Source organism: Nyctereutes procyonoides, unplaced genomic scaffold, assembly GCF_905146905.1.
Source record: "Nyctereutes procyonoides isolate TBG_1078 unplaced genomic scaffold, NYPRO_anot_genome, whole genome shotgun sequence".
Classification (NCBI taxonomy): domain Eukaryota; kingdom Metazoa; phylum Chordata; class Mammalia; order Carnivora; family Canidae; genus Nyctereutes; species Nyctereutes procyonoides.
Genome location: NW_026575131.1, coordinates 34,369,713 through 34,397,073, shown reverse-complemented (window position 1 = coordinate 34,397,073; position 27,361 = coordinate 34,369,713). Strand labels below are relative to the sequence as shown.

Here is a 27,361-nt window from a genome sequence, read left to right as displayed (position 1 = left end):
GCCTCGAAACAATTAACCACTTTCAAAGTCTATTACTGTGATGCCACCTGTTTCAGTCCCACTTGGTGATATTTGCCTGACTCACTGGTTTACAATACTATTCTGGCAGCACTAGCTCTGGGAGATGCGGTTAATTGTTGCAAAAACAAAAACAAACAAACAAGAAAGGGTTAGGATCAAATAAGTCTTGTGGACATAGAAAAAAAATGTGAACATGTTTCTTATACTGCAGAACTTTCCAGGGCCTTTACTATTGTGAAGTTCACTGTGAATCTCTAAAAATGGACATGATAGGATGTGTTCATTGAATTTATTTGACCCAAACCTTTCCCCCGCCCAAGAATCATCCCACTGAATTATTGTTCTGAGATATAAAGTCCAAGGAATAATAGTATTAATCAGAGTTACTCAAATTTCAGTTGTTAGTATATCATCTCAATGATTTTTGCTATACCATGCACTACCTGTGCTACTGAATATTTTTCTTTAAATATTTTTACTATACATATCTTTTAGCCTTAGATTCTTTCTAAGCAAGAATTAATGAAATCATGTTTATATTTGATCTTCAAGTTATGGATGTTCTAATACAAAAAAGCATCATTAATAAAATACGTAAGTGTTCATCTGTACCACCCAAAAGCATCCTAATTTTTAAACACATAACTAACAAAAACAAAGATTCCTGGATACCACCAAAGCCTTGAGTAGAAATGACAGAGACAGCATTTAAGAACAAGAAGGAACAAGAGCTGAGTCCCCATCTTCCATGTATGCCTGATGAGGTAATTGCTCAGAGCAGTTCAGTGACTTGCACACAAAAACTCAGCTGGTGTGTTTAAAACTATGGGCATCAAGGGGAAGTGCCAGGCAAGCTATGAGGTACAAGCAGTTATCTCTGAATGCCACTGAGTCCCCAAATTTCATCAATTAGAGCTGCTTAAAATGTCTCCTTTTGTTCAGTACTAAATAAAGTCACCTGGGGCACCTGCGTGGCTCAGTGGTTTGAGTGTCTGCCTTTGGCTCAGGTCGTGATCCCAGGGTCCTGGGATTGAGTCCAGCATCAGGCTCCTTACAGGGAGCCTGCTTCTCCCTCTGTCTATACCTCTGCCTCTCTCTGTGTGTCTCTCATGAATGAATAAATAAAATCTTAAAAAAAAAAAGAAGTCACCCTTTCTGCCATAGATCAGTGACTTCATTATTCCCAGGGAGGTAAAGACCACTGACCTTCACTCTCTCCTTGAGAAATTTCAGCCCTGACCAACCTGAGGATTCTGCTTATAAACAGAACAACATCCTTCCTTTGCTTTTTGCCAATGGGCCATTCAAGCCAAATCAGGACAGCCCTGAATCAGCTCTTGGTTTCAGGCTAGAAACAAAAGTAACAGTGGGACAAAATGAGCTTAAGAGTCATGACTTGGAGCCTGTTTGCATGGGTTCAAACCTCAGATCAACCATTTCTTCCCTGAAGGATGTGAGAAGGGTGAATTAATTTTTTTATATCAGTTTCCTTATCTGTACAATAGGATATAAATAGTAAAACAATGCTTATTAAAAGGAGAAATAAACGAGATAATACAAGAAGATTTTAATGATAAGGAAAAAAATAATAAGGGTAGTGGCTTCTGCCCTCCATGAATCCAGGCTGGATCACCGTGGGGACAGAAATCCTTTTCTCAATAACAAATGGGGAAAGCTAATGGAAAGAAGACTTTTATGCCCTCAACCTCACATTCCAGGACTCCCAAAATGTCATGAAGATGGCACCTATGTGAGGTCCTGAGTTATCTAAGCTCCACAGTTAAAAGCTCAAACCTTAGGAGGCAGTGTGATAGGCTGATTGAGGTTTCTGGAGGTGGTATCTGGATCACATGTCTGCCTCTGTCTCTGCCTCCACTGGTTGTGTAGCCTCCAATCTGAGGTCTGATCTAAGTGACTTTGAAAGCAATAAAGACATTAAAGATGGGGCATCTCTTATTCTCCTGGGTTTGTGGAGCAGGACTTAGATCTGCTATGTAAGTTATGAAAACTTGCAGCCACCTCCCAATCATAAGATATATTTGGGCAGCTCTTATCCTTCTTGTGAATCAATGCATTCCTGTTCTCTTGATCAAGAAGATCAAGACCTTTTCTTGATCTTCTACTTCATGACAGTTACTCAAAGCAAAACAGAGAATAACAAGAGCCAGCTTAGACCGCTGTCCATTTCAGGAAGATTCAGAAAAATACAGTGAGCTCTCAGGCCTCCTCCAAAGCCTATCTGTAGACTCCTGACACCTCTCATGTTTCCCTCTTCCTGACCCAGCCTATTTCCTCAAAGGACCCAGGCTTCTACACTGAGTCATGACTGGAGTCATGATAGGTTCTTTACCTGAAGGGATGCAGCAAAATCCTAAGCATCCACCGGAGTTTTTTCATGCCCTTGCTACTTTTCACCTGGATGGCCATGCTTCTGGAGCTCCCAAGGGCAGGGTGGCCCAACTTTGAGGAATTATTCCACCCAAAATCCACAAAGCAGCCACCAGGACTGAGGTTCATAAGCAGGAATGCTATAGAAGGTAGAATTTTTATCAGCATCTCTCTGGACTAGACAATGTACATGTTTATTCCTCTGGACCACTGTATGGTGTAGGTGTTGTTATCCCCATTATAGACTCGAAAGATGAGGATGAGCAAGCAAGTGACTTGCTTAGAGGTACCTCCTGCACTTAGGAGGAAGCAGAGCTGGGTTCTATCCGAACCTGTTAGACTCCACAACTCAGGCCATTTTCCTAACCTATCATTGCTATTCTTGGATTTACCGCACTTGCTAATTTCTTATCGGAGCTAACCAGGATAATCCTCCCACCAAGACAAGAACGAAAACAAAAACAAAAACAACTCTACTATTATTTGGCTCTAAGGTTGTTTTCCCAAAGCTATGTTACCACAACTCCTGATCAGTGGCCCCAAGCAACTTCTCTTCTTCTCACCAGAGAAAACTCAGCAAATATTCTGTTTCTTACATAAGAAGATACACACACAGACATACAAATATACATACACACACATACATACATATATACACACACATATATTTAGTTCACACACATATACTACTCATCTTTATTACACACAAAACATAAATATACACATAAATATTTATATTTCTTTCACACACACAAACACATACACACACACACACACACACCTAAGCAGTGCCTGTGGGGGCATCTCTCCTTTAGGCAAAGGCTCTATCCATTGTACAAAATAGACACCACAGGAGACAAAAAATCATCTGAGACTCTGTGAAGACAGACAGACAGACAGACAAGAGGAAGCCTGCTCTCACATTCCTCACACAGAATTCAAGGAAACCATTTACCCAGTGAATAGCTGAGGTTTGGGGAATAGTGGAAGTTGTATAAAGTTCCTAAAGGATGATGATGAATGACTCTATTAAATGTAGCCGTCATGTAATTTAGAAATGAGAAACAATTTAAACTTACATCATACAGACTAATTCTCCTACACTACTAGGTGATAACTCATATTAAATTTTTTTTTCATTTTTATGAGAAAAATATCAATATTAATTAGATGAATATGATAAATATTTGAGATTCAAGAGAAAACAGAAGAAAAGAAATTCATGTGCAAAAACTGAATGCTTGCTCTATTAGTGTCTCAAACTCATTTTTCACTTTAGGCAATGCTTCCTATTACTAGTATGCTCATTTGCTAGTATAAATACTAAATTCCTTCTGGTTGCATCTGATAAAATGAGAATTCTTCATCATCCAAAGAAGAAATAGGAAGCAAGAAAGATTTTCCCCTTTCCCAACTGAAGAAACTAAAAATTTAACATATCCAAGTCCAGCCCATGAGAAAAGCAACATCCTATTAAAAAATAATGTGTCAAATTCTTACTAAATTTTGGTACCATTGAAGCCAAGTCCTATGTTACTTGCATTTTTAATTAAATGATTTTCTTTCCATTTGATGTTTTTTTGTAAATTACATTTTAATTTGGATCTTCTAGAAAACCAGACTATTTGACTATTTGCTTATATCTTGAATGTAGAAAGAAAATAAAGAACTCTAGTTTTCCTGGCTGTTGGAATTTAATTTCTATATTGTTGTTTGGTAAAAACTGATTAAAAGAAAAGTGCTGGCAACACCTGGACACATGATGGTTTTAAAAAAAAAAATCACAAGTTTCTCACTGGCTGAACTGTTGGGAATGGAATATTTTATGATACAGATTTACAAACCTCTATGAACTGGAAGCATTTCCTGGGCAATTAATCAAGGGGAACTTTTATGTAAAAACACATCTCGATTGAGCTATTCACAAACGATCCCACAAGCTGCAATGACTAATTGTAAGTCTCAGACCTGGGCAGTTTGCTGAAATGCTTTTCTTCAGGCCATTAAAAATACCATGACAACATACAAATTCAACAAGAAGAATAAACTAACTACGGAAAGTTACAATTACAGAAAGGAATTATTCCAAGTATGTGACCCTTGCACAAAAAAAAATGATGCACGTTTATTTGATACCACAGACTCTCCTCTATTTTTTCCCTTTGATAGGTCTGTTGTAATTCCCCCTAACATTAATGAGAGATATGTGCTAAAAATGAATAGCTGCTAACTCTAGCCATCTGTGCATTCCTGGTACAAATAAAATTGAATGTCATCACTACCCTATTGGATTTCTCGGTAATGCTCTTTGCTGATAAGAACTTTGAAAAAAATACCAGTGGCTTTTTTTCTTTTTCTTACTCATACAAAGCATGCCCATTCCCCTTGCTACATAAAGGAATCTATTCTACTCTGAATCCAGGCAGCCACTGAGAGGTGGGGTGAGATAAATCCCTGCTTATCAAGATAACTGTTTCCCCACTCGGTATAAATGGAGACAAAGTATAGCCAGACTCAAATGATTAAAATGGCCAAATTCTTAGCAGGTTAACTCATTACTTTTCATCCTTCTCTTGCCAGCCCTGAAAGCTAAGTAGCTGTCTTAACAGCCTGCAGCAATCACTTCCAAACAACTCTCTTGCCCTACAGCTATGCTAAAACGGAGTTAATTCATTTTCCCTTTATGAATTACTGGCTGTCAAGAATTTGAGAAAGGTCCCAGGCTTTAATGGAGACCTCTGAAAAGAGAGACCATGTGCTGGAGAACCCAAGAAGGTACGCGAGGGAGCCAGAAAAGCAGGAAGATTGCAGAGGCCCTGGTCAGGAACTGGAATACACACACATATACGTATGTATCAGAAGAGGGGCTCAAGGGACCATCTCCGAACACAGCCAAGTTATCCTCCGTGAGAACCAGGAGCATATAGTACTATAGGCCAGGAAGCTACAGCGTCACTTCCCAGAGCAGCCAGCCAGTTGATCCTCAACAAGCCAAACCTTGTTAAGCGCCCCTTCATTCACCCTTCTGAGAGGTGTGTGTTAAATCTTGCTCCAGAAGACCCAAGGGTCTAATGATCAGGTGGGTCACTTCTTCCTCTCAAGCTGTACAGAAGGTACTTGGGATCCTCTCATGGATTTGATCATTAGATCTAGTTTTATATGACATATGATGACAGAACTGCTAAGAATATTTATTAGCTTGGCTAACAACTAAAGAAAAAAATGGTAATCACAGCTCTCTGGAGAGGCTTTTTAAATTTCATTTTATGGCACTATAAAATGAGGCCATACCCTAAGCATTTAAATGGGCAAATTATTTGGTTGGAAGTGGCTCAAATTTTGAAGTTCAGTCCTATCAAAAGACAAAAGGTAAGAGAACATTCAAGGTAAAGTCCATTTCTAAGGTAGCTAAGATATCACCAAAAGAGAATAAGCATCCATTTGATATAAGTGACCATGTCTGTGTTCAAAGAATACAGTGTATATGTTTAGTGTCAAGATTGTACACTTTGAAAATAGTACAAATCCATGTACTTTTCCTAAAGGGATAATTTGGTTAAATCTATCACTCTTCCAACTTACTAAAAAATATTGACTGTTGTGTTTTTAATGGAACACAGCAAATGCAAGTGTAAAATTACTTGTACACAAGAGAATATAAGAAATCATATATCTAATAAAGGCCTAGTATCCATAATATATAATAACTCTTACAACTCAACAATATAAAAACTAATAACACAATTAAAAATGGGGGAAGATTCTGAATAGACATTTCTCCAAGGAGGATACGCAAATGGCCAATCAGCACATGAAAAGATGTTTATCATCACTTAGTCACTAGGGAAATGCAAATCAAAACCACACTGAGATACCACTTCATATTCCTAGGATGGCTATGATCAAAATGACAGGCAGTAACAAACGTTGGTGAGAATGTAGAGAAACTAGAACTATTACCTGGTACTGGTGGAGTATAAAATAGCACACCACTATGAAAAACAATTGGGTAGTTCCTCCAGAATTTAAACAGAATTACCATATGATATGGCAATTTTACTCCTAGGCATATACCCAAGAGAATAAAAATAAATATTCAAACAACAATTTGCACATGAATGTTCACACCAGCATTGTTGAAAATAGCTAAAAAGCACAAATAGCCCAAAAGTTGATCAACTAATAAATGTATAAACAAAATATGGTATACTCACAAAATGGAATATTATTCAGCAATAAAAAGGAATGAAATACTGACACATGCTACAACATGAATGAACCCAAATACATCATGCTAAGTGAAAGAATCCAATCACAAAAGACCACATATTGTACAATCCCATTTATATGAAATGTCCCAAATATCCAAATCCATAGAGAAAGTAGATTGGGGGCTGGAATAAGGGGAATGATTGGAGAAATGAGTGTGAGTGCTAATAGGCATGGTGTTTCTTTCTGGGGTGATTAAAATTTAATTCTGGAATTAGTGGTGATGGTTACACAATCTTATAAAAACACCAACAACAATTAAATTATATACTATAAAAGGTATGTTATTATATATGAATATCTTAATTTTAAAAATTATACATGCTAGTAATAAAAAAATCAAACAACACAAAAGAGTTTATAATAAGAAAGGCTATATTCCCCCTCCACGTCTGCAATAACCACTCCCACAGTTCAGTGTTTTTTGTCAATCTTTCCAGAGATTTTTTTTTTTTTGCCCTTATTACAAGGTTGTTGTGGGGATTAGAAAAAATATTTCACACCAGTGTTTTCTGCACAGAGCTTGTCTCGTGGAAAGTGCTTAATGAATGGTAGCAAAGTTTTCTAATACCTTAGAAATTTAGAACTACCTAAATTAAAAGCATAAAGGGTCTTTAGAAAGGCCTTGTGTGCTTCTACACTTTACAAAACTTTGTTGATTGATAAAAACAATCTACAAATAACACAATGTAGAGAAGTTGAGGAAAGCTATGTTAATCATTCTACCCAAAATATCTTCATTTGAGAGGACTGAACAAAAGTAAAATGTCTATGAGATGAGATGGTAAACCAAACAAAGTGGCAAGCAACAAAGAGAAAAGAAATCCCACTCTCCTTAGAGCTCTAAGAACTGAGAAGCTAACACAGATCCTTTCTATCAGGCATACAAAGTTGTTGAAGCTTAAAAGTCTAAAGTTTAAAAGTTTAAAAACAAAACAAAAAACCCACTCAAGTTCTGTAGGAGGAAGACACTACATTTTGATGGCATGATACCTACCCTTTGACCTAACTATAATGATGAGGAAGAAATGATTCCACAGTATGATGACTGCCTGGACAAGTGCACTAGTACATGGGTTTGAATTCTCAGTCTCTATTATGTGCTGCCAACCCTCCCACAAGCCTCAGACAAGATCAAGGGAGATACAGATACTGTGCTACAGTGAAGACCATCTCTCTATCAGAGAGTTGTTTTGTTTGTGCTGGTTTTTTTAATTTATTCCAAAAGGAAAGTTCTCATTTATCACAAAAAAAAAAAAAAAAGGCTTCATTTCTTTTCAGCTTTTATGCTGCTGGGATTCTCCAATCACACTGTGTGGGGCCATGAAGAACTGTCCCAAGAATGATTCCTGGAAGAAGCAGAAAACCCCTCCTGGAAATATATCTTTTCTCTTGGCTGTTTCCCCAGAATTCCCCACTGGGAACTGTCTTCAGCAGGCAAGAGGATGTATGGCCTGAGGTCTTCCCCCACCTCTTCCCCGTCCATGTTTCTTGAAGCCCATCCAGAGCTGATGACTGTCTCTGGCCTACAAAGGCACTGCTGCCTCCATGGAGGCCCACTCACCAAGCCCACTCAAACTCACTTCAAAAAGAGGAATTCCACGTTCCTGCTCAAGAGAGGGTGAAGACTCAGACCGGCAGCACAAAAAAGGCTGCTGAAACTGCCAACACAAACAGCTTCTCAGCTTCTATTATAAGAGGTTTTCATCAATGCTTGGAATCCTTTGTGTTATAGAAATAGTTTTCCACCCCAAAAGAAGCACATTAAAGAGTGGTCCCTATGGTATCAGGAGTTCTTGAGCCAAACCAATTTATCCTAGCACAAAACTTCTCACTGTGGAATAGGATGCAGTATTCTGGAGTCAGAACAGCTGAGTTTGAATACTGGTTCTACTCATTAACAGCTGTGTGACAGTGGGCAACTTAATTCTCTGAGTCTGGCTGTCCTCATCTCACAGATGGGACCAATAATAGCATCTACTGTCTTGGAGTTACCATAAAGAAAATGTGTGAGCAAGTCTAAAGAATATAGCATCATGCATAGCACCAAACACATACTCAACTAAGTCTTCTGTCTTGTCTGCTACTATAACAGCAACAGCAACAGATTGCTTGAGCAAAAAATCCCTGCCACCACACCTTTATTCTCTTCCTGCTATTAGAGTAAGTTTTGTTTGCTTTTCCAGTTCTGCTGACTCCTATTTTCTTGTTAGCTTCTTTTAGAAACTAAGGGATAGATAATACAGGCTGCTGATTTTTGTGTTTTGTCTGTTTGCTTGTTTTATTAATTATCCTTGCATTCTTAAGCTTGTTCCTCCCTCTTTACCTCTAATGCTACCACCTTCTTTTGGCACCAGTGTTTCTTCTAGCATAGGCTACTGCCTACATCTCTGGCACTGAAATGCTATAGAGTTAATCCTCTAGAAGATACTTTTGCCTGCTATTCCCAGACTCAAAAAATTCAAAATCTTGAGCTAAGCACTCAAGGCTTTCCTTGTCCTGGCAAACCTTTACTTCTCCCTATTCCAGAGCTTAAGCTACAGAATCCCCTACCCGCTCTTCCAAGCATTGTCCCGTCTCACTTCTGTTGCCTTTGCTCATGCTCCCCATCTGGTTCTATATCTGATAAAATTTTTTTCACTTTTCTAGTCCAGTCCAAATACTATCACATTAATAGAAACTTCCCTGCACTCTGTCTTCTAAATGCCCATGATATTCATATTCAATTTGGCACACTCTGCCATGGGTAATGCCTCTTTGTCCAATTCCAGATTTTCAATCCTATCTGCCTACTAGACAGAGCTACCTAGCTATCCCAAAGCATCTAAAACACAGCTTGGACAAAACCTCTCTGTTCTTAGCTCCTGCCATATTTTCCACACCTGTTCCTACATCCTGCCACTGTTAGTCAGGGATCTCAATCATGTAGGCATGTCTCACTAAACCTAGGAAAAGCTGAGAAATTAGGCTTCCTAAGAAGGAGAAAAAAAAAAAAAGATATTCCTGCTGGGTCTCACAGAGAAGGGTATGGGAAAGCCATCTAGAGTCCAAGGTGACTCTAAACAGAGGGCTATTTTATTGTCCTGCATAGCAATAGCTATCTAATCTTCCACCACCCTGGTGACTTGGTTCCCCTCTATGTAAGCTTCAATGGTTAACATGCCATCTGCACATCTTTACATAGCTTCTAGTTACTCATAATTTCTATCTCCTCATAACTTCAGTTCATTACAATTCACACTATTAATTCATTCTACAAATATTTATTAAGTGTCCACTATATTACAGGCACACAGGTCCTTTTCAGATGGAAGTTCCACTCTAGACTAGAGGACAGACACTGAACAAGAATTAAGACTGTGCTTCATGTTCTAGTGGGAAGTTACATAATTTATAAGAGACAAACCTAACCTGGCTGGGCTAGCTCCAGTGAAAGGCAAACAGAGGAAGTGACATTTAAACTTCACTTGACCTAGCAAAAAGTAAAGTTATATCCATACTTCATACCTTACAGTAAGATAAATTCCAGATGGTTCAAAGACTAAATGCAGAAAATCAAACCATAAAAATATCCTCCCAAAAATCACAGGACAACTGTTCTTATAGTATGAAAGAGGTTTCTAACTATGACACAAAACTCAGAAGACATAAGAAAAAACAATATGCTTGACTATATAAAAATAAATTTTTAACATTTCTGTATAAACATTAGCAAAATTTTTTTTAAAAAGCAAACTGTCAGGAAGGAACATTTTTTTTTTTTAAGGAAGGAACATTTTAAACTCAAATCAGACAAATGGGTAATTTTTCCAATATAAGAACTTCTAAAAATAAATTTAAAAACAACAAAAGAATATGACAAATTATGCACATATTTAAAGGTGCCCCATCTTCACCTGTAACAAGATAAAAGCAAATGAAAACTAGGTTTAAATGTCTTATCCTACAGACATATTCATATACATATGAAATTAAGCCTATTCCTATTATTAATTAGAGGAGTCTATATGAAAAGGAAAAATTTGAAACAACCTAAAGTCCTTTCAGGAAGAGACTGGTACAATGGAACTGTATGCATGAGTAAAAAGGAATGGAAAGCTTTTATTTATGGATATGGAAAGATCTCAAAGACATTAAAAAAAAAAAAAGAAACCAAGGTGCAGAACAGTGTGTATCCCATTATACCACTTGCATAAGTATCCTACTATAAATCCTATCAATTTGCTTCCATCTTTCTAGATCCTGCTTCTAAGAATAGTTTGAGTTACACCACAATGCCTGGTATAAAGCATACATAAAATTAGTATTTGATGAAAGTAAGTTGATGAATAAAGTAAATAAATGGATAAAGGAACAAACTTGGGTACTTGGCCTAAACTCAACATATGGTCCTTTAATGCATAGATATGGAAAACCTATGAAAAAAAATATGGCTAAATCCTAGCTATTTTGTTTCAGAAAAATCTAAATACATCCTTATGTAAGACAAAGATTACTTTTCAATAAACACAGGATGAATTTTCTATATTTAGCTATTCATATCCCTCAGGAAAGAAGCATTCGGCAGGATACAATTGTTTTCAACCTTTCCCTCAAAATCTGTCAATGGCTCAAGAGGAAAAAGCCTTAAAGGCTTTTTTCCAACAGCTAAATTTTCTATAACTAGGAAAGCTAAAGAGGTTACATGAACAGATCATCTCCTACTTCTCTGGTGCATGAACCCCCTACTCTGACCCAGTATTCTTGTCATGAAAACCTTCATCACAACATCATCCCTTATGAACATCTGCTGTGTGCCAGACTGTGCCCCATGTTCAATGTACATCCTGACCACAAACCTACAAGGGATGAGTATAATACAGTGTCTCCATTTTACAGACACAGGGAGAGGCTTGACGACCTGTGGATGTATACTCAACATGCCACAGCAATGAGGAAGTTGCTTCTTAAGATAGAGTTTACTTTTCTACATGTAACATTCTGACAATAGATAGCAGTTTGAATAATCTGGATTACAAATGAAATACTAATATAAAGTAGTAACAGGTTTGGGATAAATGACACACATGAAATCCAAGAGCAGTGCTTCTTTATCTGTTCAGGAATCCTTAAAAAGCCCCTGCTTTGCATGTTTAGGTGGTAAAAGAGCACCCACACTCACCAGAGTGATAGGACACCTATGTGCCAATTGCCCAGGGAGTGTTTCTCACCAAGGCCCACTCATCACAGGTTATCAGAAGATTCTCCAGCTATTCATTATTATAACCAACTCATTCTCTCCACTGTAATTATCTGTGAGCAATGTATCATGCTGTCCTTGGAACCATCAAACTGACATATGATTAAATAGCAGAGGGCTCTGAAGTTAAATTTAAAACCACTCTCTTACACTTCAACTCACACATCACATCGAGATCTGTCCAGCCATGGGAATATTCCAGTTGACCAACACCAAAGGCCAGGGAGAGACTATTCCATGACTTTACGTTCCCATCTGGGAGAGGCAATGGTTATGTTCTCAAAACCCTCTAAAGAGATTTTCCTAGGACCTAAAGTAAAACTTTGCAAAGCAATTAACTGCCCAAAGTTCTGCTTCTGCTACACATTAAATGTCTCAAAAGTTGCTCATGTTCACGATGTATCTTCACAATTACATGTGGGGTCTCACAAGAAATAGTATAACTTGTCCACACAATGGTGAGGATCACACACTTTTCAACTATCATTAAAAAATTATTGCAAAGCATAAATTATTGTACACTCAGCTCTGTTTATACCAATAAGAATAATGCTTAGATTAACAATGTTACCAACTAGAAAAAAATTGGAAGAGAAGGTCAATGGGCAAGCTAGAGTTAAAACATAAGTCTCACTCCTCTTGGACTAAAAAAAGGAGCAACAAGAGATTCTTCTAGGGGAAATTTCTTTCCAGTCCCTGACTCACTCTATAATTTCTAGAATTAAAGTTTTCCTACAAAAATAATTTTACACATTTCACTTTATTTTTGCAGGAGCTATAAATTAGGAAAAATAACTTTTCCCCATCCTCAATAGTTGCACCGAAAGCAAAATCAGCCAATTTCTGTCTTCCTATTCTAGTTTTCATATTTCTGTAGCTTGATATCGCAGTTAATGTTCACCTGTATGGTAGTCACTGAATTTAGAATACAATTTAAAAGAGCAGCAAATATTATCAGAATTCCTTACAAAGAAATTTCCAAAGTTTTTGTTAGATATGTTAACAATAAAGTATTTTGTTCAGAGAAACATGCACAGTACCCACTCATTTTTAAAGAGGTCCCTCCAAAATGTAGGCTTCACAAAAATGTGAAATTACGCAGTGTGAAAATTCCAAGTACCTTTACCCAATACGGAAGAGAGTCCTAGTCACCAGTTGGATAGGTTTCCCTACAACTTGAGCTGGTAGTGTGGGTAATGAAGTGATAGAATTCACATTTCATAAGAAAAGCCATATAAAGGAAATAGATATTATTTTTCTAGAAAGTGATTTATAATAATACTGAGAAACTATTTTTTTTACATTCCTTCCCCTTCTCAACATTTACAGAAAAGGCTAACATATCTTGAGAGATTTACTATTTGCTGATATTCATCCATATGGTAGGACCAACCAAAAGCCAGGAGTAGGGGAGGAATGGGGGGTGGCTTGTTGGGGGAGGGCAGGAGGTTTTGAAAAAAACACAAAGGAATGGTTAACCCTACTAACTTGGCATCTCTTCTTTTGAGGCCAAGACTTATCAGGCCTACCTGGAACTATCTTTTGATTTTGCTGTTGCGGTCATAGCTTTCTTTTTTTAAGATTTTATTTATTTATTCACGAGAGACACAAAGAGAGAGAGAGGCAGAGACACAGGCAAGAGGGAGAAGCAGGCTCCATGCAGGGAGCCTGACATGGGACTTGAGCCCAGGTCTCCAGGATCACGCCCTGAGCTGAAGGCGGCGCTAAATCACTGAGCCATCTGGGCTGCCCTGCTGTCATTGTTTTAACAGATCTGCAAGTTGAGAATGGTTTTACTCCTCTCTAAGGAACCTTAGAAGCATATTGTACCACAAAGCATTTCAACTACAATGTACATTGTATTCCCTCTATCTTCTTCACATTCTAGAGGCTGCAGAGAAAGAGCCAGAGCAGCCACTCAAGTAAAAGCTAAAAAGCAAAAATAATACAGAGCATAAAGCCCTAGTTCTACAAATTGGAGCTGGCTCAGCAAAACATTAGCCATGGCAAGTCCTACCAAGGCCAGGTTGGAAAGGTGCAAGAACCAACCCCTGGCTACACCTCAAAGGTTCAAAAACATTTCCAAATATAGAACCTACTTTATGTTTGCAGGAGCTGTAAATCAGGGAAAACAACTTTTTCCATCCCCAATAAAATATTTGCACCCAAAGCAAAATCAACTGATTTCTGGCTCTCCACCAGTTCTGCTTGGGCATAAAATTTTCTGACACTTCACCAGAAATGTCAGCATTAGTATAAGGCAGCGAAAAGAGGGAAATAATTTTTTGACCTGTGGATAACCCCTTCAACCCCAACAGGAAAAGGAATTTTAAAAAACACCTGAAACCCAGTTTTTCCAGTTATTAGTATAAATGGGACAAACTATTTTTCTTAGTGGCCAAATCCTTCCTTATAGGAAGTGCTGGTCTTTGAATTCAGTGAGGGGAGGGGTTATGTCTGTTTTACTGCTATATCCCAACACCCAGCACTGACTCCTGCATGCAGAAACATTTCAATAAACAGTCAAGAAAGGAGAGGAATAGAAGGAAGGAGAAAGAAAAGGGAAGGGAAAAAAAGGAATATGAAGGGAAGGAATGAAAGAAGGAGAAGGCAAGAAGGGAAATAGGGAGATAAGAAGGGAAGGAAGAAGGAGCAGAGGAGGGAAAGAGAGAGGGAGAGAGGCAGGGAGAAAATAAAATAAATCCAGGAGATGTTTTATCCTTTTATTTGTGTTTTAATTTTTCTTGAACTTTCAAGCATCCAACTTGAGAGAAAACGAATTATAAGATCTACGGTGCAGTCAACTCCACCTCCAGAAAGAGTCTACCAGCAACCAGCAACTCTCCATGGGGATTGAGTAGAGGATGGGAGGGGTGAAGATGAAGCTAATGGAAATTCCTCTCTCAACAGTCATTTATTCAACACACAGGAGTTTGCCACCTCCAGTGTATGGCACAATATCCCATGGAGCTGGAGAACCAGCCAGTGCTCAAGGAGGCCACCATCTACTAGGAGATACAGTGCCTAATTCGAGGTAGGGTATAACATAGACCAGGGAAAAGGGTCAGATAAAGCTCTGAGGAGATCAAGGCAGGGAGAAATTGTTGCTGCCTAAGGAGCTCAGGGAAGGTTGAAGAGATGATGCCTGAGAAGAAACCAGCCCAAGAAGGGGTAAGGGTTATAGGAGAAGGGAGGGCATCAATATCAGGGCAAAGACAAAGGTTGGCTGCACAGCAGGCAAAACAGTACTTCCCCAAAGTGCTTCATGAGGTATATTCTATGAACCTCATATTTGGAAAACCATGGATCCCACACAATTGCACAGGAGTCCCTACTGTAGGCCTTCTCAAAGATTTTAATGCAATTAAAGCAGAAGTGGCAAAAGATTCCTTTTGTATGTCAGAAAGGACTGGCTTTTGGGTGAAAAAAAAAACAATTTCTTCACTTACTAGCTGTATTAACTTGAGCAAAATACTTAAATTTCATGAACTCCAGTTTCCTCTTCTTCAACACGGAAGAACTGACAGTCCCAACCTCATACAGTTGTTTTGAGTAAATACTATATAGAAAGTGATTAATTCAGTGCTGACACTTAGCTAATGCCCAATATTATTACTGCTGCTGCTGCTTCTGTTATTTCTATTATTATTAATATTAATGTGCATCATGAATATAAAAATGAAGGATGTCATGTACATTATTTATTCAATGATTTGGTCAGTTTTTCATCAGCTATTTTTTAAAAATGCCAGATCCAGCATATAGTGCCAGGCCTTAGCCCACAGGAGGTGCTTACTAGGTATTTGTGGAGAGAATGGGGCAAGAACTGACCCTAGCAAAGAGCAAATTGTAGGACAGAAAGGGAATGCTCTAAGCAAGTTGTTTCTCATTATTTCTTTGGACAACAGGCCTCTGAGGTCCAGGAGTAATGACTTCATCCTTTGCTAGAAGAATGAGGCAGTACTGAGCTTTGGGGAAACATCACAAAGAGTTTATTTTGGTGGAAATGTTTGAAGTGACTCTGTAACAATGAGCTCACGCTTGCTGCCAGGCGCCAGCCATCAGCTGGAGCCTGCTTGCCAGGGAGATGCACACAGCCCATCACCAATTCCATCTCTGTAGGACATATGCAGGGAGGAGGATCCCAGAAGACCTACTCCAAAGACATCTCTTTCCTCTCCAGGAGGGGATACTGAGGCATAAACAAGGAAGCACCTGCCTCAGAATCCAAAGCAAATCAGAGGCTGGAAGAGCCCAGGAAAGGCTCGGGCCTTTCTGAATTTACTTGGTGAACTCTCTGGCAGGATTTTGAAGTGAATCCCAAAGGATACTTTTTTCTTTTTTTGTTCAAGTGCTGCATACATTTATCTAGATAACTTCATCTGCCATAAGTCACATGCTAATCTCACAAATAGTTCCTAGAAATGAGCAAACTTCACATAAACCCTCCCCCAGAGTGCAATGCAGGGATCCTACTAAATCTTCTTCAGCTTCCCACTGGTTTTTGTGTAAAGAGATTCTTGACATAAGTGGAGTTTTCTGGAATAAGAACCTGAACAAATTTGGAATATGACATTTGCATTTTACAAACCAGATACTTATTACATGTCCATCTAATTTTTTTTTATGTCCATCCGATTTAAAGCAGAGAGTCTACGTAAAGTTTGAAAAGGAAATCAGGCCATTTTTAAAAATAGTTGGAGGGGAAGATTTCCCATGGAGTCTACAGCACAGAAAAAAAGACCCAAGAGTTAGTCAAGTTTTCACACTTCAGATTGGAAAGTAGGGAAATGCAGTGCAGACTACAAAATTCTATGGTAAGAAAGACCATACATCTTTTAAAGAATATGTGATAAGTGTATACACACATAACATATATATGTATAGACAGGGATACGTGTATGCTACATATACAAATACATGTATCTCAACTGTGAGCCATATAAAGAAAGTACATGAGCTGTATTCAATCTAATTGTTATATTTCATTTATTTCCCCTTAAGTATTTTTCCAAGTTTTTATTAAATTCCAGTTAATTAACATACAGTCTAATATGAGTTTCAGGTGTAGAATTTAGTGATTCAGCACTCACATACAACACTCAGCACTCATCACAACAAGTGCCCTCCTTAATACCAATCACCTAACCTAGTTATTAGCCCATCCCCCCTCCCCACCTGCCCTCCAAAATCGTTACATCTCATTTTATTTTAACTGGTAAACTTAAAAGTGGTTGGGAAAAAAAGCAAAGTTAACTCTGGAAACCCGTCAAAGCTCAAGAAAGCTTCCAAGACCTTTAGATATTTTTGTTCCAGGAAAGTAAAGCTGCCCAATTCCTCTTACACTAAAAATATAACAAGAGACTGTTGACAAGGATTGTACATTTTCTCTATTGTGTTCATTTGGGGTAAGATGTTAAATGATTTAGAAATAATATGAATCTTGATTTGACCATACAGTTCACACAACCAGACTTGACCTAAACTTTTTACCAAACTCAATTGACATATGGAACCCCTTGTAGAGAGAGACCCCTTGTTACCCAAACCTCTCCCAGCCCTAATCCTGCATTCCTTCTTCTGAGAGTCAGAGTTCATGTTTATTCACCATGAAACAAGATAAAACTAAATACTACACAGTACAGTTTCTGACACATAAGATACAGCAGAATGCCTGTGAACAACATCTGAAGGTCCTGGCAGGGAGCCTCAGGTGTGAGAGCCAAAGGGATCCCTGGTCTCAACAGCTTCCATATCAATAGGTGCAAATGAGGAGTAGCAAAGGAAAGCAAAAGGAGAAAGAAAACAAAAAAGACAGGCAAGTAGGAAAGCTTACAGCCTCATTAAATGAGAGGATCCAAAACTTGCAGGAAAGATTTGGATGCCATGTGGCCAACCTCTTCCTCTCCCACCTTCATTATGATGTCTGTATCTGCATATAGGGGTACCAGAAAGTGAATTAATAGTCATTAAGTTTTGGGTGAGAGCAGTTCTGTAGGACCATGCTTTCAATCTCTGTTTAGATCTCTGGAGAATTCTTGAGAATGGGCTTCTTTCAGTGAGATGAAGTTCAAGGCAGTTGCTGTGGGACGCCCAGCATGGTATGTGGGAATAGCAGAGATGTGGTTTCATTTTCAAGGACTATAAGCCATAGAACTTGGGAGCAGGCAGTGGGACAAAACTGGTGTGTAGGCAGGAGGCCTCATTTTGAAATTATCTGCCACTAGCATAAATGCTTTGGTCTGGTGGCTTTAGGTGATGAGCAGTAGACAGAATAAAAAGGTGTATAGATACTGAATAAAGAGAAGAGAATAACATTGCTTGCCTCTCAAAAGAGCAACTACACTGGCTATCAATTTGGGCCCTTTTTTTTTTTTTTTCTAAACTTGGTAGCTCAAATCATACAATGAGCAGCTTCTGGTAAATTCATTGATTGAATAAAGAAATAACTAGATAGTACGGCATATTACTGTAAAGAGAAGTCTTGCTTGACTTAAACGAGGGCCAGTTACTGACTTGGACTGCTATCTAAGAGGAATCAAATCTGGGATGCATTTCTAAAACAAAATGTTCATTTTGCTTCTTAATATCAGGATGCACATAGTTAATGCTGAATCTAGTTTTACATTTGGTTCCATATGTATGCCCTAGGTAATTAAAGTATGTATTATGGCTAATAAAAATGAAGTTAAAAGTCAAAAACCAAAACGATGACAGGAAATAACATGTGTGTACAATATGTTACCAACACACTGATAATTTTCAAAAGTGACTTAACAAAAAGTATCATAAATCTTTCAAAACACAGTGATTTAGTAAGCAAAAAGTCTGAGTGGTTTGCACTATTAAATTTAGCTTTTGAGTTGCTGTGTCACAAGCAGATCTTTTGTTCTCCTAGGTTATATTTAGCATCCTGGATTTTGTTTTTTCCACTGCAACATGCTTTATCTCACACAGTCAATTTTCTGAGCTGCTCAGGAGAAATGCCTAGAATTTCACTCTGATTTCTCTTACTGATTGTATAATCTGGGAATCAAATGTATCAAATAATCCAACAGTGATTTATTTCCCATCTTCTTCTTTGCCCTTTCCCACCTATATGGCTTTCTCATAAAATAAACCTTCCCTAGGCATAGAATGAAATGGGGAAAAAATGTGGTGGCCAGAGGAAAACCGTTTCAGATATGTGTTTGTTAAACAAGTGCAAGCAATAAATTGAGCTTAGGAGGGAAAGGCAGTTAGAAGAAAAACTGAAAGTACTGACCTGACAGTCAAGCTGATTGGAGCAAGGGTGAAAGCAGCGATTTGGAGGATAAGCAGAAAGGAAAAGGATAGCAAAAGAGAATAAAAGGAAGGAAATGCATTAGTTTTAAACATACAGCCAACAGATGTTATATTAGCAGGTTTTATAACCAAATGAAGGATAATAAAGCAACTTTTATCTGATATTATCCCAAAAAGTCCCGGGCACACATTCTAAGATGCTCTATTAAATATTATATACATAAGAAACCAGTCTCTGCTCTCATGCATTATCACTATAAGTACTGGTATGAACTACAGGTGTGCTCCAGCAACCCAATAGCAGAATTTGCCCTTTTCTGGAGGAATATTCATAGGGAAAGTTCCTATATGTGTCCACACAAAATTTTATTATTTAATAAACTGAATTAGGAGTTGCTAAGACATTAGAGTTAGTAGTAAGCACTGATGTCACAAATATTTATTTGAACCAATAAATTGGATGGTTATATTCTTCCTTCCTCCCTGAAAACCATAATGAGCTGAACAATTTGGCTTTCTGTTTAAAGATTTCCATTTTAGATGCTCACAAAGCACAGTACCTAGCAATGATCAAAGACACTGTGAGCAGGGCTTTGGGTGAGGTGCTGCTTGCCTATCAGCCTCCCAAGAGAGGACAGGGCAACTTCCAAAGCTGAGGGTAATTTTTTTCAGTTGTGAAAATGAGGATTATACTTCATCACTGAAAATATCCAGATGCTTGATAACTTATTTGTACAAAAATATTTAACATGCTCTTCTAATTAATCAAAATAATAAAGTCCCAAATCCAAGCAAAAATTAAAAGATAAAAAGAAAAGTCATGATGTTCAAGCTACCACAGGAGCAAACAATAGGCATTCATTTGTAAACCTATATAATGCTTTTTGTAAAAAACAGAGTGTATGAACAAGTATATTACCAGCTACCTGTTCAAGGGGACCCCATTAATAATTCCATACTATTAAGAAGTAATTTTAGGGGTACATAGCTGGCTCAGTCAGAAGAGCATGTAACTTTTGATCTCAGGGTTGTCAAGTTGAGCCCCATGTTGGGTGCAGAGATTACTTAAATAAATAAAACTTAAAATATTTTTAAAAATAAGTAACTTTAGGCATTTCACAGAGGAAGGTAAAACAAAACAAATCCTCAGGAGAAAGCTTAAACAAGAATATTTCAAGTGAAAACAATATTGATCATAATGATACAAATCAAAGAGAAAATTCAGAATTAAACACACAATGGTCCAACAACCCCTTGTATCTGAAAGCCCCCTGCACAGTGTTTCATGATCATGAACACACAACTGATCAAAAATAAGTGGTCCAATAACCCCTTGTATCTGAAAGCCCCCTGCACAGTGTTTCATGATCATGAACACACAACTGATCAAAAATAAGTGACAGGGTCATGATAATTGTGGGGACTTTGACCCCAGCTGTTATTTCAAATTCTTCTGGATGAGAGAAGTGTATCAAACTGAGCTCCACAGCCAAGCTTTAGAGGATCCTGAATTGAAACAGCAAGCAAACATTTAAGATTAGTTGCCTTTTCCAAGGATTCGTAGTTTTCATCAAATTCTCAAAGGCATCCATGACAACCAAAGGATTGCTAGGGATGGTGCAAAACCATCTGCCACTTGTTTCATTGAAATTTCTTCACTTTAACAAACAAAAATGGATATTTCTCAGCAAGAAGAGTTTATATCAAAACAAATAGAACTGCTATCAGGTTTCTTGGTTGTACCATGAGACTTCTAGAACATAGTACATTTTTTTAAATAAAGCTTCAGTTTAGATTTTGTTAAAAGTGTTCTGAAAGGCATCAAAGAAATTACGTTGGCACATTACTGAAAAAGTTCAGAAGGAAAAAATAATAGTCTGTTTCTCAACTCTTAGATAAGGTTCTTTTAGGCATCTAAAATGATTTCTCAAATGTCCAAATATCTGATGGAATTAGTCCTTGAACCAGATAATTAAGAACTACCTGTTTTCTATTCTGATATTATGTCTTAGGAGTAGAAACCCAAATGACCCACCCTCCTCTCCACAGTGGGGAGGATATGACTGAGGGCTTGATTCGGGCATTCCCCGTCTCCTAGACAAATATCGACAAACCTCTTACCATATTTAGGATAATTACATGAAAGGTCACCTGATGGATTCCTTCCTGTGGCTGAGATGCTAAAAACCTAGTGGCAGCATGCCTTGTTTGACAAGAGATGTTAACTCTCTCTTTCCCCTAAGGCAGAATTAATTCTGAAACTCTAAATAAAACTCAGAGCCCTTGGGGATCCCTGGGTGGCGCAGCGGTTTAGCGCCTGCCTTTGGCCCAGGGCGCGATCCTGGAGACCCGGGATCGAATCCCACGTCGGGCTCCCGGTGCATGGAGCCTGCTTCTCCCTCTGCCTGTGTCTCTGCCTCTCTCTCTCTCTCTCACTGTGTGCCTATCATAAAAAAAAAATAAAAAAAAAAAAAAAAAAAAAAAAAAAAAACTCAGAGCCCTTGATGGGCACTGACACAGAAAGACCACATATTCCCTCCCTCTAATGTTTGATTACCTATCTGATCATATAGCAGACATGGTATCTAGCACGGTTAATCAAATGAAGACTTCAGTCCGATTTGGACCAACTCTCAGAGGTATGCTTAAGGCCCTTCACCCATCTTGTGTTAAACCTCCCCAGAGTCCAGCTGCCTGCTGCCCAAGGCAGAAGCTCCATGCTGAGCCATAAGCATCAAGTGCAAGAATTTATAGGAAAAAAATGCACGTGGGGACCATACTGGAACAATATGCATTTTGGGAAGCAAATCTTTAATGGCTGATGTAAAACATCATTCACATGGAATTTAAGAGGTAAATGCATCCATGTAAGTGCCAGGCATATGCTATTTGGAATGTACACATTGTGAAGAAAATTAAAAATGGGAAGATTAGCAGAGTAGAAAGAAGCAAGAATTGCCCTCTGAGAGAGAAGTAGACAAGTGTCAGTGTCTTTTGAATTATGCTATTCCTAACCCTGAACCTTTTGTTGCACATGACTGAAGTTCTGGAATATTTTAGAACACTCATTGCTTTTAAAAAGAAGTCTTTTCACTCTGGTAGGTCACATTACAGAACAGAGACCACAAATTTATTTCAAGTTCAATTTTTTTTGGTTTTCAAAATCACAAACTTAATTGCAAACACTCCTCCATGACTCCAAAATGGAGATATATGTCACATTGCTAAGAAATCTTTAGTTCCCAACATTACGAGGTAGGAATTTTGTAGTTTAAGCCAGAAAATGGAGGTACTGCCCAATTTGAAAAGGGCTACCTGACAAACAAGGAAGGTGCTTTGGTCAGAATACACATGAAGCCCGGCAGATAATGATTCAGAAAGGCAGGCCAAGGCTAAGCTCTCCTTTTCCCAAGAAACTTCCCTCTTGCTCTCCACCCCCACTCCCCCCCCGCCATCTCCTGCAGGGCCTGGGCTCGGGCTAGGGCTTGGGCTCAGACATTTCCCAGACTATGTTCTGCTGCTGGACCCAAGACACAGGCAGGCAGAGAACTGGGACAGACTCAAGTCTCACCACACATTTTATGAATTACAGTGCCTGGGAGGCATCAGCTTTAAGGAAAGGCAAAGACAGAGATAAAGAAAATGTGCAGAAAGTACATAAAGATAAATGCCTGTAAAATCACTGTTGTTTTAATGCATTCCATATTGAGGATATAAAAATGTGAATATTCTAAATGATTTAATGGCACTAGTGTCCAGCTAAGACCTGTTTGTCGAACAAGATGACGATGCTATTTTTATGCAAATATTTATAGTAGCTAATCCTGATTTTTCAGTTATAGTTCTGGGGAGCTGGGTTAGTGCAGAAAAATGCCTTCAAAATGTGGGGCACATCACTTTCTCTCATGAAAGCTAATAAAGATGAGACAGATCTCCTGGGGCCTAGCAGCAATGCCTCTCTCTCTGTAGGCTATGTGACTGTTTAGTGCTACTGGACTAACTTCTTCCTTCTGGTTCACTGTGGGACAGGATTGTTCTCAGCCCTTGTCTGTTAGACCTGGGTTCAAATCCTGACTCTTGATCTTATAAACTCTGAAAGCTTTAGGAAGTTACTTAATCTTATAAGTCATAGTTTTCTTATCTATAAAATAAAGACAATGATACTTTCTGTATTGTGGGAGATTAGATGGTATACAGTATTGCAGGTCAACTGATTGGCAGAGTACCTGATATACAATGTGAGCATAAAATACATATATTATTATTATTGTAATTACTATTATTAACATTATCTAGGGCATAGATAATATTATGCCCTTCAGAAGCTCACAGCTTCTCAGAACAGATTAACAATCAGGAAACATTTACCATAGTTTTGCCTATTTCTGACCATAGGATCAACCTCCAGAAGGTAACTCAACCTTTCAGTGTCTCAGCTTTCTCACCTTTAAGGATTTTGTTTGCCCACTTATCTCAGGAAAATAAATTCTTGATTTAATCACTAAAATTGGTCACAATGTATAAAAATATGATTATCATCAAACTAAGATTTTTAAGCAAAATATAAATTGACTTGAAGTCTGAATATATTAAATACTATGTTTGAAAATCTTAAAAATTTGAGAATTAACCTATCCATTTAAATACATGGCCACTTAATATTGAGAATTTATTTGTTTTAGCATTTAACTGTTTGTGATAATATAACTGTCCCACCAGGACTTGGCACCTAAAAAGTATGATACATTTTAAAAGGTTTTTAGAGATTCAATTCTAATGAGATTTAAGGTCACACAGCTGGCATGAAGCAGAGGCAAAATCTGAACCCAGGTCTTTCTGTCAGTACAGCCAGTGATCTTTCCACAAGGCCACAGAGAGCTATTCTGCATATGTCTTGAAGTCCTTTCAGGCCTCGCAAGTGTCTTGATCAAAGCTGGCAGGCATTCACTGATTTATTCAAAATTTGTTGATCTCTTCCATATGGACTAAATCTGGGAAAGACAAATTTTGCCTTATTGCTGAACCAATATGAAATCCTCAGAGGTAATGGAGTTACATAAGATTATTCAGAAATTCTTTCCTTCTATGAAATATAGGAAAAAGCATTGATAGAAAGCTTATTTTTAGAGTCTATCCTATATATAAATACAATATGGATTGTGATTTATCTGAAAATCTAAATATTCTAGAATCCTGATATAACCCTCTTTGTTTTTGACCGAATTTGCTATCAGATAGGCCTGCCTCAGACTTTATTCAAACATATTTATTTAACAAATGCTATAAGGTCCTCTTAAAAGATACATCCCTCGATGAATTTGCTGTGGTGTGCCAGAAGACATCCAAAGGACATGAATGAGCTCCCTTTCCTTTCTCTTACCTTGAATGAATTGCCAAATATATTCTTTGTGTGAAACAAACTTAAACCACACATGTTTGTCTTTCATGGCAAAAGCAAAAACAAAAACAAAACAAAACTAAGGTTTCAAGTAGTCATAGCCTCAATGTCTCACACACCTTGCTGGCACATGTGTTAGATGAGGGATATCACTCAAGAAACTTGGCTATTACATTTTTAAACATGTAAGAAATACATAAGCCTTCAAAAGATAAGCCAATTGTCTTCTTGAGTGTCCCACAGAAACATAACATCATCCCTAATAGTCCCTATTCCTCATACATAACCCATTTCCAACTTGAAATATGAATGTACATTCCAAGTCTACTACCACCTGTGATGGGCAACTAAGCAATCCATGCTCACTCACTGCTGACAATTCGCAACATGACTGCAAAATTTACCTCTCAAGTTCTGCAATCTTCTTGTCCTTGTCATTCTTTTCATTCTCCACCTCCTTGAGGATCTCCAGCAACCGGTCGACTTCCGCTTGAGCCTTGCCACACTCATCACGGTAGTAAGATGCCTCTTTATCAAGTTGTTTTATTCGGTCTGCAAACTCGGGATTCATCCTGGAGTCATCTTCAATATTATGAGCCTTCAACATTATATTTTTAAAGAATGTAGTTAAGACAACAATTTAGAACAATAGGCAGTACAGTCACCAATGGCCCAGAAATTATCTTTGGAGAAAAAAATAATAACCATCAAGAATTATGGGCATACTGTCAGTTAAAAGGCAAAATGGAAAATGACATGTTTCAGCTACCTTAGAACAATGTTGATTTTAAATTATAGCTTCACAGGAGAGTTTCTTTTATTGTTAATATTTTATTGCATTAAATGTTACTACTTTTAGGAGATTTTTTTCCCCACTAAGAAATGGGAGATTAGTTGAGGGAGAGATTGTGACATCTTTATCCTGATGTTTTGGCAAGCAGAACTAAGACAATTCAACTCCTTACAATTAAGGAGGTGATTCATACCAACAGCTTCCTTTTCCAGTAGAGAAACTGAGATAGATAAAACAATATTAAATTATTTTTCCAAGAACCATCAAAGGTATATGTAAGGCAAGGAACATGTAAGAGACTGCTTGATCACTGAACACTTCATCCCACTGAGAATTTTCAGCAGAAGATGTAGGTTGAGAGAAAGACTTGCAAGTGAGGAAGGGCTTTCCAGCTAACAGTCATACCCATAAATTCTTGTTCTCTTGATTAAATTTAACCTGAACCAGGAGGAGGATGAGCTAATTCATGAACAAGCACACAGACGAGAATCTGCAAACACATGCATGGGTGGGTGGTAGCTTCACACACAAAAACATACACAGGCAACAACACAGCAACAATACTGCAGAATAATTTGCAGCCAAAGTATTTGTGATTCTTGCGTGTCTGAAAGTGTGTTATGACTTTTTTTTTCCCAAAATAAACTTTTGGCTGAAATATTCTCAGACAGATGGAAATAACACTGCACTGCAATGTTTTGCCTACCCCTTGTTTCCCATTATTCCTAATTGACTTCTTCAAAGAGTAGGCAGGGAAAAAACAAGTAGTTTAATAACAGTGCACATTCAACAGAGAAAGTTCAGAGAAGTCATATATGTGTGTATCTCCAAAATCCATGTGTGAAATCATACAATGTTAACAATTTATTAGGACTTAAGTTGTTCTGCTGTCTTGCCATGTAGAATAGATGTTCACTGTATTTTTATATCTTTTTGTTTAATTTCAGGGAAAAAACAAGGCAAGCAAGCTACAGCTACTGTGGGGTTAAATGAATCATGCATGGTTAGAAAAATTAATACTAATACTACTTTACAAGGGTGACAGCTTTTGCAATGATTTAGTTGAAAAAAATTAAAAAATTAGTATAAAAATAAATTTCTTATTTATGACAAAATAATCATTTTTAGAATAATATTCTTGCATGTAACATATTATTTAAGCATGAGGATAGGAGGAAAATAATTTGCTTTCATGTTGTTTAATCTAAGATTTCCTTATTCAAGAAATAAACTCAACTACTATGCAAAAAGAACTTGGGAAAAATTATTAATTCGACATACTCTCCAGTACTGGTTTATTTTCTTTTACCAACATTTCTCAGAGATAATTTATTTTTATTTACTTAGTATGTACACTGGATTTCATTCTACTAGGTTAGTGAGCTTTTTCAGTATAATTAAAATAATCTAAAAGAGAATCCTGAGCTAATATGCCTTTAGAAGTTTATTTATCTAACAATTTTATTTTAAACTGAAGTAATGAACATTTAAATTTGTTAATCTCCACTTTTAAAATGTAGAGTAGATATTCTATTTTAAAAGAAAATAACTATTCCATATATCTATTTCTATTTGTATAAGAATTCATTACTCTTATATCAGAAAAGTGCTAAAAATACAGTTTTAAAAATTTCTAAGAAAGACAAACAAAATGTTGATACTAATTCTCTTCCACTTTTATGCTATATTACCATTATTTTAGGCAGCTAAAAAGCTTTTCATGACAGTTTCTCAAACTACCTGACCAAGAATATTAAGATCTTTTAAAGAGAACTCATGAATTGAGCTAGAAATGTGCAAAACAAACATAAATGCTTTGATTCCATGTTCCTGATTTAAGTTACGATTCCTTTCTTGATCCTGACTTAAAGATTCACAAAGAGCTAGCAGTTCAGTTAGCCACTGTGCTTTATTTTAGTTGCTTTTCTTATGATTATTATTATCATTATTTTTAATAAATGGGTACAGG

The 27,361-nt window shown here is 37.5% G+C and overlaps 1 protein-coding gene across 1 annotated transcript in view; it reads right to left on the bottom strand.

Moving 5' to 3' along the window:
- Window positions 1-27,361, bottom strand: part of ERC2 (ELKS/RAB6-interacting/CAST family member 2) — a 901,810-nt gene that overhangs the window by 431,760 nt on the left and 442,689 nt on the right. The window contains exon 14 of the mRNA XM_055344919.1: window positions 25,004-25,197. Coding sequence (XP_055200894.1) covers window positions 25,004-25,197 — 194 coding nt within the window. The remainder of the gene's footprint in view (window positions 1-25,003; window positions 25,198-27,361) is intronic.